The sequence below is a fragment of the Myxocyprinus asiaticus genome, chromosome 39, assembly GCF_019703515.2.
Source record: "Myxocyprinus asiaticus isolate MX2 ecotype Aquarium Trade chromosome 39, UBuf_Myxa_2, whole genome shotgun sequence".
Lineage (NCBI taxonomy): Eukaryota > Metazoa > Chordata > Actinopteri > Cypriniformes > Catostomidae > Myxocyprinus > Myxocyprinus asiaticus.
In genome coordinates, this window is record NC_059382.1 from 4,542,501 (window position 1) to 4,564,219 (window position 21,719).

General features: G+C 37.7%; 2 protein-coding genes across 2 annotated transcripts in view; both read left to right on the forward strand.

The window, feature by feature from the left end:
* LOC127429881 (NACHT, LRR and PYD domains-containing protein 12-like) overlaps positions 1–14,246 on the forward strand; it is a 15,977-nt gene extending 1,731 nt beyond the window's left edge. Inside the window, exons 4-10 of the mRNA XM_051679208.1 lie at positions 1,442–1,564; positions 1,700–3,520; positions 3,719–3,892; positions 4,059–4,232; positions 8,269–8,439; positions 11,296–11,466; positions 11,728–14,246. Of these exons, the coding sequence (XP_051535168.1) occupies positions 1,442–1,564; positions 1,700–3,520; positions 3,719–3,892; positions 4,059–4,232; positions 8,269–8,439; positions 11,296–11,466; positions 11,728–11,911 (2,818 nt within the window). The 3' untranslated portion in view covers positions 11,912–14,246. The remainder of the gene's footprint in view (positions 1–1,441; positions 1,565–1,699; positions 3,521–3,718; positions 3,893–4,058; positions 4,233–8,268; positions 8,440–11,295; positions 11,467–11,727) is intronic.
* A 1,489-nt stretch (positions 14,247–15,735) lies between these two features.
* Positions 15,736–20,917, forward strand: LOC127429909 (uncharacterized). Its single transcript, XM_051679267.1, has 3 exons — positions 15,736–15,903; positions 19,159–19,283; positions 19,525–20,917. The coding sequence occupies exons 1-3, from the start codon at positions 15,901–15,903 to the stop codon at positions 20,081–20,083; spliced, it is 687 nt and encodes a 228-aa protein (XP_051535227.1). The 5' UTR covers positions 15,736–15,900; the 3' UTR covers positions 20,084–20,917.
* The last annotated feature ends 802 nt before the right edge of the window (positions 20,918–21,719 follow it).

Genomic DNA, 21,719 nt, shown 5'->3' on the forward strand with positions numbered 1-21,719 from the left:
AGCTATTCAGGTCTGCCAGTGGCGTAGATTCCAGGGGGAATATGGGGAGATGGTAACCCCCAGTAATTAAAACAAGCAAGTACAACCCCCTCAATATTCATACCATGATCAATGTAAACGTAAATTCTTCACATTGTAACCCCCCTCAATGTTCAAGTCAAATCTACGCCATTGAGTTCTCCTGTCTGGAAACATTTTCTTTTTCAGTCACTTACAACAGCGATGGTCAAAAAACATTTACAAAACATCGCTCAGCGCGAGTCCTGTATACTGGTAATACATCAACATATGATAATTTTCGGCGAAATCACCGGGGAAAAAAATAGCACGAGGTGCGCACAGAGCTGCAGATGAGCCGAAACTGCACACACTCCCTTCCGTTTTTAAGCAGGCACTCAGTGCTGATTCGGACAGGCATAAAACAATAACTAAAGCGTTGGGGTGTTCATTGCCAATGATAGGTTTCCCTACTCCGCTGACGAAGATGTGTGATTTCCGCGTATAATTAAAACACTCGAGCCGTGTCACAACATCCCTCGTATCCATTTTAATAGCAAAGTTCCTTCTATAGTGATGTACAGCTTCCAAATATTGAATATATGTGCAGTAGAGTTTGAAATGTATTTTATGTTGATGCATGTAGCGTAATAGTGCAGTAATATTGATTTAGTAATTAGAGAAAAAGGGTTTTTTATTTAAAAACCCTAATGGAAATTAACCATGGTTTTACTATAGTAATATTATAGTAACCATGACTGCTGCACCGTGGTTTTCTTTGCAGAAATCATGGTTTTACAACAGTAATACTGTAGTTTCCAGATAGTAACCATGATTATACTATACATTCTAAACATGACAGTAACCATGTTGATTTTGTGGTTACTATGTGGTGAAACCTGTTGAAGTGTTTGTTACCAAATAGAGTATTCTTACTTTGGATTTGACAGAAATATTTTTTTTTCTTTGAACATTGCAAGTACCGAACCGTACCAAAACGGTAAAACCATGATACAAACCGAACCGTGAGAAATTTGAACCGTTATACCCCTAATGCGTGTAGTCTTGCAAGCTGATAACCGCTTCATGTAAATTATTCATGGCTTCTTTTGTGTACAGTATGGCTTTTCTCTGCTGAGTCTATTGAATATAATTGGCAACCCCCAGAACCTAGAACAACAGATTTATACTTACTGCAAATATAAATAATTTTATATTCATTGTACATTTTTGTAGGTTTAATCCTTGGATTAAGATTAGAGCAAATCTCTTATGCTAATTGTTAAACAGAGCCGGCATTTCTACACACAGATTGTAACACAAATCCTGGCAAATGTTGCCAACAGCTTGTTTTAAATGGTTTGCACCATTTAAAGTTTTTGTTAAAACAGGTTCAGCAGAAGTTTCACTGAGATCTTTGTGAACTTTACCTTTATGAATAAAGGTCAGTCCTGAGGAAGAGGGAGGGATCTCTCTCACCAGTTCCCAGTTGTTTGTCCATGAAGAGTCACCAGTCTATGGATCCCCCATTGACATTAAAGAAGAAAGAACTTCCATCAGAACCGATGTAAGAATTACATTACAGATACATAAAATAATTGTGAATGCAGCTCTTTTGTATTGTGAGAAGTGGGTAACTTTTTAACCTGACCAGCAAATGTCGCTGTCACCAAAGGCAAAATGTATGCTCAATATTTTACAGGTTAGAACCAACAGAGGCTGAACATGAAGACACCAGCAGCCCACATTGCCAGATGGCTAATGAGATGTTGAAATTAAATCTGAAGGAGAAATGTCAGTGTTTGTATGAAGGAACTGCAAAGCAGGGAAACCCAACCTTCCTGAATGAGATCTACACAGAGCTCTACATCACAGAGAGTGAAAGTGGAGGGATCAGTAATGAACACGAGGTGAGACATATTGAGACACAATCCAGGAGTTCGGCAACAGAGGACACGCCCATCAAATGCAATGACATCTTTAAACCTTTAACTGGACAAGACAAACCCATCAGAACTGTGCTGACAAAGGGAGTTGCTGGCATTGGAAAAACAGTCTCTGTGCAGAAGTTCATTCTGGACTGGGCCGAAGGGAAAGAAAATCAGGAAGTCCACCTCATATTTCCACTTCCTTTCAGAGAGCTCAACTTGATGAACGACAAAAAACTCAGTCTTTCAAATCTTCTTCTTTTCTTCTTCCCAGAAACAAAAGAAATCGAAATTTCCAGTAACAAATATAAAGTCGCATTTATCTTTGATGGTTTGGATGAGTGTCGTCTGTCTCTGGATTTTCAGAGCAATATGAGGTTGTGTGATGTAAGTGAATCTGCCTCTGTGGACATGCTGCTCACAAACCTCATGAAGGGGAATCTGCTTCCCTCTGCTCTCATCTGGATCACCTCCAGACCAGCAGCAGCTGATCTCATCCCCTCTGAGTGTGTTGATCGAGTGACAGAGGTACGAGGCTTCAATGAGCCACAGAAGAAGGAATACTTCAGGAAGAGAATTAGTGATCAGAGTCTGGCCAATAGAATCATCACACACCTGAAGTCATCAAGGAGCCTCTACATCATGTGTCACATCCCAGTGTTCTGCTGGATTTCAGCCACTGTTCTAGAGAGAATGTTGAGTGAAGCAGAGAGTGGAGAGATCCCCAAGACTCTCACTCAAATGTACACAAACTTCTTGATCGTTCAGATAAACATCAAACATGAGAAGGACTATGACAAGAAAGTGACAGATGAAGAAATGATCCTCAAACTGGGGAAACTGGCTTTTGAACAGCTTGTGAGAGGCAATCTGATTTTCTATGAGGAAGACCTGAGAGAGTGTGGCATTGATGTGACAGATGCATCAGTGTACTCAGGATTGTGCACTCAGATCTTCAGAGAGGAGTTTGGCTTGTATCAGGGGAAAGTTTTCTGCTTTGTTCATCTGACCATACAAGAACATCTAGCAGCTCTATATGTGCACACATCATTTAGCCTGGGAGATACCAACATACTGTATCATTGGAAAACATCTAACATTGCTCCCCAATTCAAATTTTCAACCATTTCTGATCTACACAAAAGTGCTTTAGACAAGATGTTGCAAAGCAAAAATGGTCATTTCGATCTTTTCCTCCGTTTCCTCTTGGGACTCTCTCTTGAATCAAACCAGGCTCTTCTGCGCTGTGTTATTTCCAAGACATCAACCATCGCTTCTGAAAGTGTGACGGACACTATAGACTACATTAAGATTCGACTAAGGATGAATCTCTCCCCAGAAAAATATATCAACCTGTTCCACTGCCTTAACGAACTCAATGACTTTTCTTTAGAGGAGGAAATACAGAGTTTCCAAAAAAGCAGACGGCTTTCGAAAACCAAGCTCACTGCCTCACAGTGGTCAGCTCTGGTCTTTGTCCTGCTGTCATCTGAGAGCTGTCTGGATGTGTTTGACCTTAGGAAGTATAGTGAGAACAATGCAGATGAATGTCTGGAGAGGATGTTACCTGTTGTCAAGTCTGCAAGAACAGCTGAGTAAGCACACTATCGATTAAAAGTTTGAACACACTTGACTATTTATGGTTCTTATGGCCTTAACACCATTTTAAAATGATTCAATTTAGTTTTGTAGACATTTTTTTTTTTTCCTATGTTTGAATTTCATCAGATAGATCAGATGTTTTACATTCAGTATCTGACCGCTAGGATCAGTGTTCTTTTTCTTTTCTCCAGGGTCAGGCACTGCAACCTCACTTCCAGAGGTTTTCAGGCACTAAATTCAGCTTTCAGCTCAAAGTCCACTAACCTCAAACATTTGAAACTGAGTGGGAATACACTACACGGTTCTGGAATGCAGATTCTCTCCCATGGGTTGCAAAATTCACACTGTAAACTTGAGACACTAGAGTAAGCTTACTTCTTTTTAACAAGTTAACATGATTTTTCAATTAAATTCATTGTCTACAAACGACAGTCTACTTTGTGACATAAAAATCCCAGCCAAGAAGTTGCTGCAGTATCTACAGAAAGTTTATCTGTTGATGTCCATCTTCATTGTCTCTTTTTAACACAGATTATCTGAGTGTGGTATAAATCCCAGAGACTGTACCTTATTATCAGAGGCTCTTAATTCAAATCCTTCAAATCTGAGAGAGCTCGACCTGAGCTTCAGTTTTGCTGGAGATACAGGAGTGACAGCATTATCATCTCTACTGAAGAATCCGCAGTGTGCGCTGCAGAAATTAAAGTTTGTATTCGACCCCATTTTCCAGTTATTAACAGTTTTGTTGTTCAAAATCTTACCTTTTTCTTCTTCCGTGGAACACAAAAGTAGATTTTGAGCAGATTGTTAGCCTCAGTCACCATTAGGGCTGCCAACTTTTTACCAGCCAAATACGGGTCACTCTAGCTCTAAATACAAGACTTTTTTTTCTTTCAGCGAGGCTCCTAAAGAGGTCCACCCAGAGCTTCTTTTAATTGGTAAACAATTGAAAATCAGAGCAGATGGGTGTTTGGTGTGCATGGCCCCTAATGCATAAAATGAAAACTGCTTTAATAAAATGAAGAACCACATTTCTATCAGTCTTCACTTTCAATAAACACTCCTTTTTACCAAAAGAAAGATGCTTCAATCAATGGAGAAAGAAAATATTTTTCTGTCAAGCATTTTCTTCCCAATAATTCAGCTTAAGCTTTCTCCATTTTTGGGCTCATCAATTTGTAGACAGTATATGACTGTGTAAAAAAAATTAGGGTTATACAGGTGCATCTCAATAAATTAGAATGTCGTGGAAAAGTTCATTTATTTCAGTAATTCAACTCAAATTGTGAAACTCGTGTATTAAATAAATTCAATGCACACAGACTGAAGTAGTTTAAGTCTTTGGTTCTTTTAATTGTGATGATTTTGGATCACATTTAACAAAAACCCACCAATTCACTATCTCAAAAAATTAGAATATGGTGACATTCCAATCAGCTAATCAACTCAAAACACCTGCAAAGGTTTCCTGAGCCTTCAAAATGGTCTCTCAGTTTGGTTCACTAGGCTACACAATCATGGGGAAGACTGCTGATCTGAAAGTTGTCCAGAAGACAATCATTGACACCCTTCACAAGGAGGGTAAGCCACAAACATTCATTGCCAAAGAAGCTGGCTGTTCACAGAGTGCTGTATCCAAGCATGTTAACAGAAAGTTGAGTGGAAGGAAAAAGTGTGGAAGAAAAAGATGCACAACCAACCGAGAGAACCACAGCCTTATGATTGTCAAGCAAAATTGATTCAAGAATTTGGGTGAACTTCACAAGGAATGGACTGAGGCTGGGGTCAAGGCATCAAGAGCCACCACACACAGACATGTCAAGGAATTTGGCTACAGTTGTCGTATTCCTCTTGTTAAGCCACTCCTGAACCACAGACAACGTCAGAGGCGTCTTACCTGGGCTAAGGAGAAGAAGAACTGGACTGTTGCCCAGTGGTCCAAAGTCCTCTTTTCAGATGAGAGCAAGTTTTGTATTTCATTTGGAAACCAAGGTCCTAGAGTCTGGAGGAAGGGTGGAGAAGCTCATAGCCCAAGTTGCTTGAAGTCCAGTGTTAAGTTTCCACAGTCTGTGATGATTTGGGGTGCAATGTCATCTGCTGGTGTTGGTCCATTGTGTTTTTTGAAAACCAAAGTCACTGCACCTGTTTACCAAGAAATTTTGGAGCACTTCATGCTTCCTTCTGCTGACCAGCTTTTTAAAGATGCTGATTTCATTTTCCAGCAGGATTTGGCACCTGCCCACACTGCCAAAAGCACCAAAAGTTGGTTAAATGACCATGGTGTTGGTGTGCTTGACTGGCCAGCAAACTCATCAGACCTGAACCCCATAGAGAATCTATGGGATATTGTCAAGAGGAAAATGAGAAACAAGAGATCAAAAAATGCAGATGAGCTGAAGGCCACTGTCAAAGAAACCTGGGCTTCCATACCACCTCAGCAGTGCCACAAACTGATCACCTCCATGCCACGCCGAATTGAGGCAGTAATTAAAGCAAAAGGAGCCCCTACCAAGTATTGAGTACATATACAGTAAATGAACATACTTTCCAGAAGGCCAACAATTCACTAAAAATGTTTTTTTTATTGGTCTTATGATGTATTCTAATTTTTTGAGATAGTGAATTGGTGGGTTTTTGTTAAATGTGAGCCAAAATCATCACAATTAAAAGAACCAAAGACTTAAACTACTTCAGTCTGTGTGCATTGAATTTATTTAATACACGAGTTTCACAATTTGAGTTGAATTACTGAAATAAATGAACTTTTCCACGACATTCTAATTTATTGAGATGCACCTGTATGTCACGTGTTTTTTTTTTTTGTTTTTTTTTAGCAAACATGCATAATAATGGATGTTTACAGGAGTAAAAATGCTTAACATGAAAATAATGTATTTCTCCTTGGATTACAGTGTCGTTGTTTTGGCAGTAAATAGTGTTTATAACAAGGGAAATGTAAGAAAATCACATTAATCATTTTAACTAAACCTGTACAGTTGGCGGCCCTATTGACCATTCACCTTCATTACATAGTTTATTATATATAATGAAAGTTAATGGTGACCGAAGCTATCTGACTAACATTTCCATAAAGTCATACGCAATTAGATCAACATAAGGGTGAGTAAATGATGAAAGAATTTTCATTTTTGAGTGAACTGACCATTTAAATATTAGAGACAAGCTTTGATAATAAATTGGTAATTGTATTAGACACAATTACTGGATTTACTATTTATAGGTATGTGTTTGAGTAAAATTAAAATTTTTGTTTTATTCTGTAAAGTATGACAACATTTCTCCCAAATTTGAAATAAAAATAGTCATTTAGAGCAGGTCATTGTCATGTGCTTGCCCTTCGGACAAGTAAATTGATCATTAACTTGTCCGAGTAAAAAAAGTTACTTGTCCAAAGACAAAAACAAAAGAAAGGACGTAAGAAAATAAAAAAAGAAAAGCCTCCATCGTCATCATTTACGCCTAAGGACCATTAAGAACACAGTGCAGAAAGATGGTAAATCATTACTCACCCTCAAGCCTGTATGAATTTCTCTCTTCTGAGGAACACAAAATTTGATTTTTGGCAGAATGTTAGTCACAGTCAATATTCACTGTCACTGCTTTTTTTTTCTTCCCTAAAATAAAAGTGGATTGAGACTGAAACTAACATTCTCCCTAACATCTCCTTTTGAGTTCCACGGAAGATTGGAACAACATGAAGGCGAGTAATGATGACAGAATTTTTGTTAACACTTTACAATAAGGTTCATTAACATTAGATAATGCATTAGCTATTGTGAACTAACAATGAACAATATTTTACAGCGTTTATCAATCTTAATGTTAGTTAAAAAAAAATTAATAAATAAAATTGTTCATTGTTCATAGTGCATGAACTAATGTTAACTTACAGTATACAACTTTTTATTTTAATGTATGAAAATGTATTAATATACTGTATGTTGGAATTAATATATAAATTATATTTGTAAAAAATTATATAAAAGTGAGAAAAAAAAGGGCGACACGATAAAGGGAATTCCTCACATTTTGAAAGTGAAACATGCGGGAATGATTAAAATTGTGCTCAATCTCCGCAATCCGGCGATAGTGAGCTAACATTCATTATTGAGATTTTAATCAGGCTCCTTGTCCGGTCAGGCAAGTAAAATTCTCTTTAACTTGCCCGTTCAAAATTTCCACTTGTCGCGGACAAGCGTTAATGTCGAGCCCTGATTTAGAGCATTTATTTGCAGATAATGACAACCGTTCAAATAACAAAAAAGATGCCATGTTTTCAAACCTTAAATATTGCAAAGAAAACAATTTTTTATTCATTTTTAAACAACATAATACTAATGTTTTAACTTAGGAAGAGTTCAGAAATCAATATTTGATTCAACTCTTTTTTTACATGGTCAATAGTTATTTTTTGATTCCAATTATTTTTGAGGTACTACTAGCACTGTTTTTGCCATCCAGCTTGTCCTATTGCAAGAGAATAGGGATGAACACAGCAGTGGTTTTTATACTTTTCCTTGTTAAATAAGATTTGGTTCAGGTGATCACCTAATCAGTACCTCATTAAGTAGGAGGAGGTGTGCTTGTGTTGGAATTCAGCAGACACTGGAATGGAATGGCTGCCATACATGTTGAGATGCTGATTTAAGTTAAAAATTTGCAGTGGTCTCTTAATTTTTTCTACAGCTGTATTTATTTATTTTTTCAATTTTTTTTCTAGACTTTTGAGCTGTAGAATTGAAGGGCAAAGCTGCAAGCCGCTGGCTGATGCTTTGAGCAGAAACACTACACTTATGGAGCTGGACTTGAATAAAAATGACCTACAGGATTCAGGAATAAAGCTGCTCAGTGCTGGACTGAAGAATCCTAACTGTAAACTGACAACTCTGAGGTATAAACACACACCTGACTTAAACACACTGGTGCATATAAACGCCGCAAAAAAAGAAGTGTCCTCTCACTTTCAACTGCTATTATTTTCAGCAAACTTAACGTGTGTAAATATTTGTATGAACATAAAACTCAACAACTAAGAAATAAACTGAACAAGTTTCACAGACATGTGACTAACAGAAATGGAATAAGTGTCCCTGAACAAGGGGGGGGGGTGACATGATTACGCACGTGATGTTTGGGGTCATATTGACCCCAGTAAATCAAAAATAACCGTCAGTATCTGGTGTGGCCACCAGCTGCATTAAGTACTGCAGTGCATCTCCTCCTCATGGACTGCACCAGATTTGCCACTTCTTGCTGTGAGATGTTACCCCACTCTTCCACCAAGGCACTTGCAAGTTCCCGGACATTTCTGGGGGGAATGGCCCTAGCCCTCACCCTCCGATCCAACAGGTCCCAGACGTGCTCAATGGGATTGCGATCCGGGCTCTTCGCTGGCCATGACAGAACACTGACATTCCTGTCTTGCAGGACATCACGCACAGAACGAGCAGTATGGCTGGTGGCATTGTCATGCTGGAGGGTCATGTCAGGATGAGCCTGTAGGATGGGTACCACATGAGGGAGGAGAATGTCTTCCCTGTAATGCACAGTGTTGAGAGTGCCTGCAATGACAACAAGCTCAGTCCGATGATGCTGTGACACACCGCCCCAGAGTACAGGCCTCAGAGTAACGCTTATTCCTTTGACGATAAATGAGAGTCCGACCATCACCCCAAGTGAGACAAAACCGCGACTCGTCATTGAAGAGCACTTTTTGCCAGTCCTGTCTAGTTCAGCGAAGGTGGGTTTGTGCCCATAGGTGAGGTTGTTGCCGGTGATGTCTGGTAAGGACCTGCCTTACAACCGGCCTACAAGCCCTCAGTCCAGCCTCTCTCAGCCTATTGCGGACAGTCTGAGCACTGATGGAGGGATTGTGCATTCCTGGTGTAATGGTGCGTTCACATACAACGCAAAGAACTCGTTGCTTGCGCGAGTTTGCCTGCTGGATTATAAATTTGTTTTTAAACTCGTGTTCGCGTGAGTAATGCGAACCTGCGAGTATTCCCCCTTCTCTTCCGGAAAAGGACAGGAGGAGGGCTTCTACGACAACTTATCTTTCCGCCATCAACCATGGCCGATATCACAACGATTGCTGCTCTCTATCTGTTGTGGAAGTCCCAGATACGTCAGAAAACCAAACACCGTCGTGTTTGGGTGCATGATATCATCCGGAGGCGCATACAGCTTGGTGAATTTCACCGCCTTCTCCAGGAACTGCGTCTGGATGATTGCCGCTTCATCTGGTGTCTGTACATGTATGTTGTATCATACAATTCCGGGTGCTCGCACACCGCTACAACAATTTTTCATGCATTTTTCCAGATTTCTTCTGCTACTACGTCAGTACGTCAGTGACATGCGGACAATCTCAAAGCTGATAGGCTTTCGCGACAACGCGTCATGCGAATTTCTCGCTCAAATTGAAAAATTTCAACTCGCGCGAATACGCGAATGAAGCGATTTCGCGTGTTCGAGTCGTGTCATTTGCTTCATTCGCACTGCCCGGTGCGAATTCGCGTCTATTTGCATTGACTTTGTATGTAATCGTGCTGCGCGAAACGCTCGTTCGCGTTGTATGTGAACGCGCCATAACTCGGGCAGTTGTTGTTGCCATCCTGTACCTGTCCCGCAGGTGTGATATTCGGATGTACCAATCCTGTGCAGGTGTTGTTACACGTGGTCTGCCACTGCGAGGATGATCAGCTGTCCTTCCTGTATCACTGTAGCGCTGTCTTTGGCGTCTCACTGTACGGACATTGCAATTTATTGCCCTGGCCACATCTGCAGTCCTCATGCCTCCATGCAGCATGCCTAAGGCATGTTCACACAGATGAGCAGGGACCCTGGGCATCTTTTTTTTTTTTTGGGGTGTTTTTCAGAGTCAGTAGAAAGGTCTCTTTAGTGTCCTAAGTTTTTATAACTGTGACCTTTATTGCCTACCGTCTGTAAGCTGTTAGTGTCTTAACGACCGTTCCACAGGTGCATGTTCATTAATTGTTTATGGTTCATTGAACAAGCATGGAAAACATTGTTTAAACACTTTACAATAAAGATCTGTAAAGTTATTTGGATTTTTACAAAATTATCCTTAAAAAAACAGTGTCCTGAAAAAGGGACTTTCTTTTTTTGCTGAGTTTATATACAGATGTGTGTGGAACAGAAGGCTTGAATTTGGCAAAAACTGATTTCTTTCACCCTGTAAGATTTTACTAGCAAAAATATAATGTTATTGTGCAATATTGTATGTATTGCTGTGTAAATAGTTAAATCCTTTTAAACCGTGTCTTATTTTGATGTAAGAAATGGATTTGATTTGAGTTTTTTTGGTAGACGTGCACTCAGAATTTGTTGCACTTGTAGTTGTGTTGGACTTACTCTGACACCTAGTGGTGTGGATGTATTATGTATAAGCAATAGTTTTCAATTGCCATACCCTATTAGCAGTCAGCCAATATTAATTGAAAGTGTCCAATAATAAGTAGGGTTACAGAGATAACATGAGTAGTATTCTAATTTCTACTAGTCATATGACCTCAACATACAGCCCCCAAAAGGCTACTGATGTAACAGGAGTCTCATGTGAGTGCACATTATTTGAAACATAATTGTAAAAAGTACAAGTATTCATTTCTTTAAGTGTAAAACTTTTTGTAATGAGGAAAAAATGTAGTGCACCTTAGCAGTTGGAGGCAAGATTATTTTTTTTTAACGTTATGGTTCTGATTTGACTCTCTGTCTCCCCCTGTAGTCTGGAAGACTGTAATATCACAGTAACTGGTTGTAGATTTCTATGCTCAGCTTTGAGCACAAATCCTCATCTGACTGAACTCCGGCTGAACATGAACAAGATACAAGACTCGGGAGCGAAGATTATCTCAGATTTACTGAAAAATCCTGAATGTAAACTGGAGAGACTGAGGTGAGTAAACACAGAAACAAGGGTCTGTTTCACACACATCATGGTCTCCTCAATGCAAACGTCTTTCTTTAAAGGTGACTTTGTTCCTGCATATTAGTATAAGATGAAATGAAATCAGAAATTTGACAATGAATGTTATCTTTTTTCCTTCCTTTTTTGTTTATGTATAATATACTGTACTGTGTGTGTGTGTGTGTGTGTGTGTGTGTGTGTATATACATATAATAGCTATGGATTTTGTGCCAAATGCATTCTCTACAGGCTGTCATACTGTGATATCACAGAAAGAGGTGGTGCTGCCATGGCTTCAGCACTCCAGTTTAATCCCTCCCACCTCAGAGAGCTGGACCTGTCTGGGAACAAATTGGGTGAAGCAAAGAAGCGTCTCACTGCCCTGCAAGAACATTCAAATTATAGACTGGATAAACTCATGATAGACAGATAAATTCAGTAAAGACTCTAATTTGATATTATAGTACAATATAGCCTGTATCGGTAAAACAAATTGCTGTTAAAACTATAAAGTCAAGGTTTGATTGGTTATCATGATCCAGTTAACCCAGTGGTTCTCAAAGTGTGGGGCGTGCCCCTCAGAAGATGCAAATCTCATTCACTTTCACACATTCCAAACAAATTTGACAATACATCCAATAATCAATGCGCACAATGTGTTTTCCTCCGCCTTTGTAAGGCGAGGACTTGAGTTTATCCACTGGTTGTTGATTGGATTGTGAAAATATGGGCGTTGCGTAGCGGAATGGAGGCAGATCTGAATGCGAGTTTGCAGTGGACACACACACCCCTACCACCGTAGTGTTTGAGTCTGAGCTGGTTATCGGTGAAATTGAGCATCGATCTCAACACATTTATGATCAAACTGACAACATAAACGCACGAGCACATCACGGTCTTTGCTTACGATGAGGCTGTAGCCATTGTAAAACGAGTGTGTAAAAAAAAATAACCATATTTTAACATTTTGAATCACAATACTCTTAAATATAAAGGGAAAAAACTCTTACTTGTGCTGTGCATCCCAGGATAACTGCATTTTAAAAATATAAATAAACTCCAGAGGCATCTGAAGCATTGTATTCAGAAGTGATCACACCAGCAATTCAGGCGTGAAATGTCTCAAACACAACTGTGAATTCGCCATTAATTTGCACTTTGAAAGTTCAGTTTTAGTTTAACTAAAAAAATAATTTATCTTTTTAACCCTTATGTTCTGTTTGGGGTCTATATGACCCCAGACCCACTTAAAATAGTAAAAAAACATGCATCGTTATTTTTTTGTTATATGTATATAGAGGGAATAAAAGAAAAGCTCTTTGAATATCAGCAGTTCAAGACATATTGGAATTGGCAAAATCTATTACAGAGAGCACACCAGTTATCTAGCTTTGGAAATGATGAAACAATTAAACAATAAACAATCTTTCTATATACCATTTTTATTATTATTATTATTATTATTATTATTATTATTTTGTGTAATCCAAAAGTTATATGGTTATTTTTAGATTTTAAAAAAAAAAAAATTCCTGAAACATGCCCTTGAAATTTGCATGAAATTTACATTTGGCAGTCCTGTTGTCCAGATGATGTGTGTGTATATACTGTAAATTTGCACATAGTTAGTTTGCCTGGTTAGTGAGTGTATAGTAAAAATAATTTATTAATTTTATTTTTTTTAAACAATTATATTGTTCAGATCAGAATCAGATTGACCCCAAACATAAGTAATGTTACTATTTAAAACAAAAAAACAAAAGGGATATTTATTTGTTCAATAACATATATAGAACATATACAGCTCTATTTTTTTTCATTATTTTGTGTAAATTAAGAAATAATATGGTTATTTCTGTATTTAGTTGCTTTTCTGAAATGCACATTCCTACTTCAGAAAATGTAAGAGTTAATGATACTCTTATTTCTATTCTTTTATCAGTTCAATAAGCTCAGGATAAATGGAAAGGAACATTTAAGCAGGAAAAAAGGTTTATTTCATAATTATTATTATCATTTTCACACTTTAATCATTGGGGTAACTGTGACCCCAAACAATGAGGAAGTGAAGCAAATCTCAACAGAACATAAGGGTTAAAATATCATGCAAATGCTTTAGACCAACTGGAATAGCAACAGTCTGATTTTTGCTTATTCGGACTAACAGACCTAGATAATGCGATTGGAGCTCAACTTCATTCATCATGCATCCACCTTAATCGGACCATAACTGGCCTCGGTGTTGTGCTCATGTTAATTATCTCCCCTCTTTAAATGCCTATAATGATGTGTTACTGAAGTGGGAAAAACTTGTCTACACTGAATTTTCTGATGTCTGGACTCTATCTGCAGGGGTTTATGATTTAAAATAGTGTGTGTGTGTGTGTGTGTGTATATATATATATATATATATATATATATATATATATATATATATATATATATATATATATATATATATATATATGTATGTATGTGTTAGTGGTAATGGGTACTTTCAATGAGTAGTTACATTTCACGTTGACCGCAAATGTCATGTCCGTAACACTGGAATTGCTCAGAAGTAACTGGAGAGCTCAAATATTTAATTAAGCATTCTGTCATGAGTTTTTTGACTGACAGATGAGGACTTGAGCTCGACTACGCAAAAACCTGCTGTGCCTTGATTGTAACTGCACATATAAATGTTTTTCGTATCCCAGCCTTCCATATTGAGACAACTATACTGTAATAAACTACTGGTTGGTTAACTTCCTGAATTATTTAAAGACTGTGGCTCTGTGCTTTCTAAACTCTACTGTACTGTTTTTTTGTTTTTTTTTCTGCATCCTGACTAGCCTGAAATGGCAACATTGACTCAACCAATGGCATTTGTTTGGGAACTCTCAGATTGTTCGGTATGGGGAGAATGATCGGGAATCCCATTTAAAAAACATTATTTTTGCAGTTGCATATGGAGATACTACTGGTGCAGAAATAATGCACAGATTTCAAGTAGTTTTTTTTTTATACTTCAGGATGTGACACATAGTAATGTCATGTACCCCAAATAATGTCTGGAACTGTTTCCTTATATGTTCATTTTTGCTAAAGCTTTCCTAGTGAATTGTGATATTCACTGCGTGTTGAATAGTGAATGAGTGAACAAGTCAGGGGTTACGGCACTGTATATGCATGGATATAACACATCACACAGTTTCATGAACAACCTTTTAAAAGAAGAAAACATTTGTTGATTATACATTTATATTTTCTAATCCATATTGATTATATTTTGATATTCTCTCATTCACAAATGACTATTTTCTCTTTAAGAAGACTTTAGATCTTCTGAGTGGTGGTGGCATAGTGGACTAAAGCACTGAACTGGTAATCAGAAGGTTGTTGGTTCAATCCCCACAACCACCACCATTGTGTCCTTGAGCAAGGCACTTAACTCCAGGTTGCTCCAGGGGGATTGTCCCTGGAATAAGGGCACTGTAAGTCGCTTTGGGTAAGTGTCTGCCAAATGCATAAATGTAGATCAAAGGGCTTTTAAGATCATGAAAAACATTTCAGTCAAATGTGTCCACTCTGTTGACTGGTATTGTATTTATTTGGTAAAGTGCAAAACAAAGTATTAAAAGCACTGAGATCTCGATATACAGAAAAAGAGAAAAGAGCAGAGAGAGCAATGGCAAAAATATATCCATATAAATCCTTAATCATGAATTTTAGCATATGGAGTGAACTGACATAGTGAACTTAACAGAGGATGTTCTCATCAGAGCACATTATTTTTCTATTTAAATAAAGTGTAATTTTTCCTAATCTTATTTTCTATGTGCAGATTATTGCAACAGTAATTCAATTCATAGTGATTGTCATTGTAATTCATACTAACTCACAACTTAAACTTCACAAAACCAATAACAAGGGTTCCTTTAAATGGTGTTGGGAGATGTTTGCTGCTTCTGATAGACAAGTGAATGTGAGTTGTCAAACAGCTTTACCAAACCATCCGACACAAACACTATTCATTTCACAGATGCTTGATCTATGGATCATATCTGTGCTTACAATATGTTAGAGCAAGAGTAAACTTTTATTCGAATAGTAATGAAAACTTGTGGTTAATACTAGTGTTTTACAAAGTTCACACAATAAATGTGTGTTCAATGAGTCAACTGATGTATCTTAAAAAAAAAAGTGTTAAATAGACAGCCGCAATATGACTCAACCTCTTTTCCTCATTACTACTACTGCCATTATAGCCAATTAAAATAGCGTCGTCTGTTTTCATCCCTTATTGGGTTTCAAAGGGCTGGTTCAAGAGCTTATAAATATGATTCATCTCCTCCTCATCATGGTCAGTCTCACAAGAGAATCAACTTCATAACATCTTTCGAGAAGCATCTTCGAAACACTTTACAAACAGCCATCATGGTAAGTTGCTGGATTACATTTCGTTACTCCTTTTTTTTAAACTTTCTTATGTCACTCTGTTCTCCAACTGACCTGTTTATAGAAACAGTCTCTGTGAAGCAACATTGAAACTAGTTAAACAACAAGCTATTCATAATTGAAATTATTTCAACTACAGTCAAGATACCCATTTTACTATCTCATACTATAGTTACACTACAAGCTTCAGAAAAAAGCTAAAAAACATGGGAAATTATGGAGCAGTTTTCTGTTCTGCAGGCAACTGTGAACAAAATTAAAGGGAAATTATTAATATTATATTAATAATAATAATTTTTATAATAGTTAAATTGTTTTTAATACATAGATAATATTTTTAATAATATATTTTAATAATGTATTCAATAAATACAGTGTATGAATAATATATTTAAATGTACTCAAATACAAAAGCTGGACTCCTCATTTACAGAAGCTTGCCGATCACATCTTTTAATATACATATCAAAGTGCATTTCATTTTTTTGGTAAAAGATGTCCAGGAGCCTCCTCTTTGGTTGTGGTTCTGGTCTAAGCCCCCAATGTTCTCACATCCTAGTTATGCCCCTGGTGCTAACATAGTTTGTTGGAGCTTTGTGGGTTTTTCTGTACTTTTCTTTTCTGGTACTGAAAATATTAAATGTTGTGTTTTACATGCGCCTTTGAGCCTTGATAAATGTCATGTTTTTTCCTCACTGCAAGAAAATTTCGGTCATTTGTGACATTTTCTGCTGTATAGCAAATCAAACAAACAAAAGAGATATCTGAACTAATTGATTTAAAGGGATAGTTTACCCAAAAAATGACAATTCTCTCATGATTTACTCACCCTCATGCATCCCAGATGTGTATGACTTTCTTTCTTCTGCAGAACACAAATTAAGATTTATAGAAGAATATCTCAGCTCTGTTGGTGAATACAATGCAAGTGAATGGATGCCAAAATTGTGAAACTCCAAAATCCACATAAAGGCAGCATATATGTAAGTAATCCATATGACTCCAGTGGTTAAATCCATGTGTTCAGACATGATATGATAGGTGTGGGTGAGAAACAGATCAATATTTAAGTCATTTTATTTATTTATTTTTTTTTTGGCATAACTTCTCCTCCCTGCTCATTAGGGGACGATATGCACGAAGAATGTGAATCACCAAAAACACAAGGGGAAAGTGAATGTACAGTGGAAATTGAGCAGGGAGTAGAATTTATAATAATAAAAAAAGGACTTAAATATTTATCTGTTTCTCACCCACACCTATCAAATCGCTTCAGAATATACAGTGCATCCGGAAAGTATTCACAGCGCTTCACTTTTTCCACATTTTGTTATGTTACAGCCTTATTCCAGAATGGATTAAATTCATTATTTTCCTCAAAATTCTACAAACAATACCCCATAATGACAACGTGAAAAGTTTTTGAAATCTTTGCAAATGTATAAAATAAATAAATAATAATAAAAAAAAAAACACATGTACATAAGTATTCACAGCCTTTGCGCAATACTTTGTTGAAGCACCTTTGGTACCAATTACAGCCTCTTTTTGAGTATGATGCTACAAGCTTTGCACAACTATTTTTGGGCAGGACCGCTTCTTCCTGCAGGACCGCTCAAGCTCCATCAGGTTGGATGGGGAGCATCGGTACACAGCCATTTTCAGATCTCTCCAGAGATGTTCAATCGGGTTCAAGTCTGGACTCTGGCTGGGCCACTCAAGGACATTCACAGAGTTGTCCCGTAGCCACTCCTTTGTTATCTTGGCTGTGTGCTTAGGGTCGTTGTCCTGTTGGAAGATGAACCTTCGCCCCAGTCTGAGGTCCAGAGCGCTCTGGAGCAGGTTTTCATCAAGGATGTCTCTGTACATTGCTGCATTCATCTTTCCCTCGATCCTGACTAGTCTCCCAGTTCCTGCCGCTGAAAAACATCCCCACAGCATGATGCTGCCACCACCATGCTTCACTGTAGGGATGGTATTGGCCAGGTGATGAGCGGTGCCTGGTTTCCTCCAGACATGATGCTTGCCATTCAGGCCAAAGAGTTCAATCTTTGTTTCATCAGACCAGAGAATTTTGTTTCTCATGGTCTGAGAGTCCTTCAGGTGCTTTTTGGCAAACTCCAGGCGGGCTGTCATGTGCCTTTTACTGAGGAGTGGCTTCCGTCTGGCCACTCTACCATACAGGCCTGATTGGTGGAGTGCTGCAGAGATGGTTGTTCTTCTGGAAGGTTCTCCTCTCTCCACAGAGAAATGCTGGAGCTCTGTCAGTGTGACCATCGGGTTCTTGGTCACCTCCCTGACTAAGGCCCTTCTCCCCCGATCGCTCAGTTTGGCCGGGCAGCCAGCTCTAGGAAGAGTCCTGGTGGTTCCAAACTTCTTCCATTTACGGATGATGGAGGCCACTGTGCTCATTGGGACCTTGAATGCTGCAGAAATTTTTCTGTACCCTTCCCCAGATCTGTGCCTCGATACAATCCTGTCTCGGAGGTCTACAGACAATTCCTTGGACTTCATGGCTTGGTTTGTGCTCTGACATGCACTGTTAACTGTGGGACCTTATATAGACAGGTGTGTGCCTTTCCAAATCATGTCCAATCGACTGAATTTACCACAGGTGGACTCCAAACAAGTCGTAGAAACATCTCAAGGATGATCAGTGGAAACAGGATGCACCTGAGCTCAATTTTGAGTGTCATGGCAAAGGCTGTGAATACTTATGTACATGTGATTTTTTTTTTTTTCATTTTTTATTTTTAATAAATTTGCAAAGATTTCAAACAAACTTCTTTTACGTTGTCATTATGGGGTATTGTTTGTAGAATTATTAGGAAAATAATGAATTTAATCCATTTTGGAATAAGTCTGTAACATAACAAAATGTGGAAAAAATGAAGCGCTGTGAATACTTTCTGGATGCACTGTATGGATTTAACCACCAGAGTTGTCTGGAATACTTTTATGTTGCCCTAATGTAGATTTTGGAGCTTCAAAATTTTGGCACCCATTCACTTGCATTGTATGGACCTGCAGAGCTGAGATATTCTTCTAAAAATCATAATTTGTCTTCTGCAGAAGAAAGAAAGCCATACACATCTGGGATGGCATGAGAGAGAGTAAAGATAAGAGAATTGTCATTTTTGGGTGAACTATCCCTTTAAGTGATTTCAAAGCGTGTTTCAAACTGATAAACTGTTTAGTGTAATTAGGACTGTTGATGATTTTGCATTTTATCTCTAGGTTTTCACACTGTTGCAGAGGGTAATTCTTGTTATCTTTCTGCTTCCTCTTTGTACTGAAAGTGTGAAGGGTGAGACTGTGGATATTAACACTCTTGGCCGCATTCACACCTTTTTTCATGAGAAGTAAGTTTTCTTACTTTTGTATATATTTTAAGCTTAAATGACATTTCATCGTTGTAGATGTTAGTTAGATAAATGTTCTGTTTGTGCAATTTATTTGAGCTGCTACATTAAAATCACTGCAAGAACTAAAAACAGGCAAACTGTACATACACCTACAGTATAAACAATTTTACAGCATTTGTGTTTGTTTGATTAATTATTTTGCATGTAATCGTTGGTGATAATTCATATTTTTGTCCAGTTATGAAATAGGCCAGTATGCAGTAGCCATCAATGTCCCAAAGGAGCAGTGTCAGGCGAATTTCAGTCCCTCAAAGAAAAACTTTCTGAAAGATGACAAAGGAGAAAATGTGAAAAACATTATAAAAAATGATATAAATCCTGTCTACAAAGGCACAGAGCTCATTGCTGCAGGGGTTCAGAGGAATCCATACACTGCTCATTCAGAGTTTCTACTTTTGAGTTCCCCTTTGACATATTTATTGAATAAGGGAAAGGACAGATGTGTTGTTTTCTACACCTTAAACTCTCCCTGTATTAACACCTGTCTCAGTGGAAAGTACAACATTAAACCAGGTGTTGATAAATTACAAAGTTACCAGGGAATGAAAGCCTTTGTTTTCACAAATATCTGGACACATGACCAGGACAGAAAAAAGGTCCTGAAAGAAAAACTGAAGCTGATTGCTGATAGCGTTCCACTTTTCCGCTGCAAGAACAAGAGGAGTTGTGTGCTTTGTGGAAAACCAGGGTCAAAGGAAATAAATGAGATGTGCTTGAATAATGAAAACAAAGTTTAGTTCTGCCTTGCTCAGTCAGTTGTGTTGAGTTGTTTTCCAGCGATTCTACTTTAGTTTGGCTAATGTGTTAATGAGCTGCTTTTTTTTTTTTTAGATTAACCTGTGTGTGTGTGTGTGTGGCTTCAAGAGAGCAAACATACACCTGTGTTGTATTTCATTTCTTTAATTCTTATAAATGTCTTATATATTTCTTAATTTCTTTATGTATCATTTTATATACTTTTCATTCTCATATCTTTAATAATACTTTTATGTTAATTTACTGTTTAATCTTATGCTATGTACTGTATCGTGTTCACAAGTTAGAGGTAAAGAGTGGTCTCCATTTCAAGGTTTTCAACGTCATGGGACAATGTTGTGAATAAATAATTTTCCTTTGTCTTTGCTTGGTATAATAACACTTGTTGAACTTGTGCTGGTCAGATGAAGTCAGACTGCGCATCAGGGCTGTATCCACATTATACTTTGTGGGGTAGTTCATTTATAAATGTAAAATGAAGATGCGATATGCCAGACCCAACAATGCAAAAGAGCTGAAGGCCACTATCAGAGCAACCTGGGCTCTCATAACACCCGAGCAGTGCCACAGACTGATCGACTCCATGCCACGCCGCATTGCTGCAGTAATTCAGGCAAAAGGAGCCCCAACTAAGTATTGAGTGCTGTACATGCTCATACTTCTCATGTTCATACTTTTCAGTTGGCCAAGATTTCTAAAAATCCTTTCTTTGTATTGGTCTTAAGTAATATTCTAATTTTCTGAGATACTGAATTTGGGATTTTCCTTAGTTGTCAGTTATAATCATCAAAATTAAAAGAAATAAACATTTGAAATATATCAGTCTGTGTGTAATGAATGAATATAATATACAAGTTTCACTTTTTGAATGGAATTAGTGAAATAAATCAACTTTTTGATGATATTCTAATTATATGACCAGCACCTGTATACTGAACTTATTGAATAATCTGTTTGATAGCAAATAATATATTATTTATTTAGGTTTTGCTATGCATGTAAGATTCCAAACATCCATTTGAAAGTACACTGTAGTATGTTGCAAAAAATTAGTATAGATTTCACTCTGATTAAGCTAGAGACTTATTATTAACAGTATTGAAGCAGGTCTATCTAAAGTTTTTGGGATCTGATGATGGGCTCTGCAACTAATATACAGGATCCAAAGTGTATAGCTTGGTCGATAGTGAAGTTCTAGGAACAACAAAGGGTGCTGAAACAGGAACCTGTCCAACTTGTGTATATCATCGTGCATACTGCTAAAATTTTATGATCAGGTCAAAAAGAGCCACATTTTGGAGGGTAAGAAGCCGATTTGCTCCAGATTATTCAGGTTGCCATGCAGTCATCTGTCTCTGAGCTTTTGAAAAACGGGAAATACCACTAAACAAATAAGTATAATTTTATGAATAATGAATGGATGTTTAATGTTTCATTTTTTGTTGCTTCTGTTCAAAAGGATTGTCAAAACTGGCCTAGTTTTGGCCCTGTATGCAAGATATTTTTGGTCAACCCATTTATGTGTTTATCTGCCAAAAGCAAATGTTGTTAGCTTTTAATGAGTACACCATAGGCCTCAAAGCTAACAGACAGGAACTGAAAGCAACAAAATTTAAA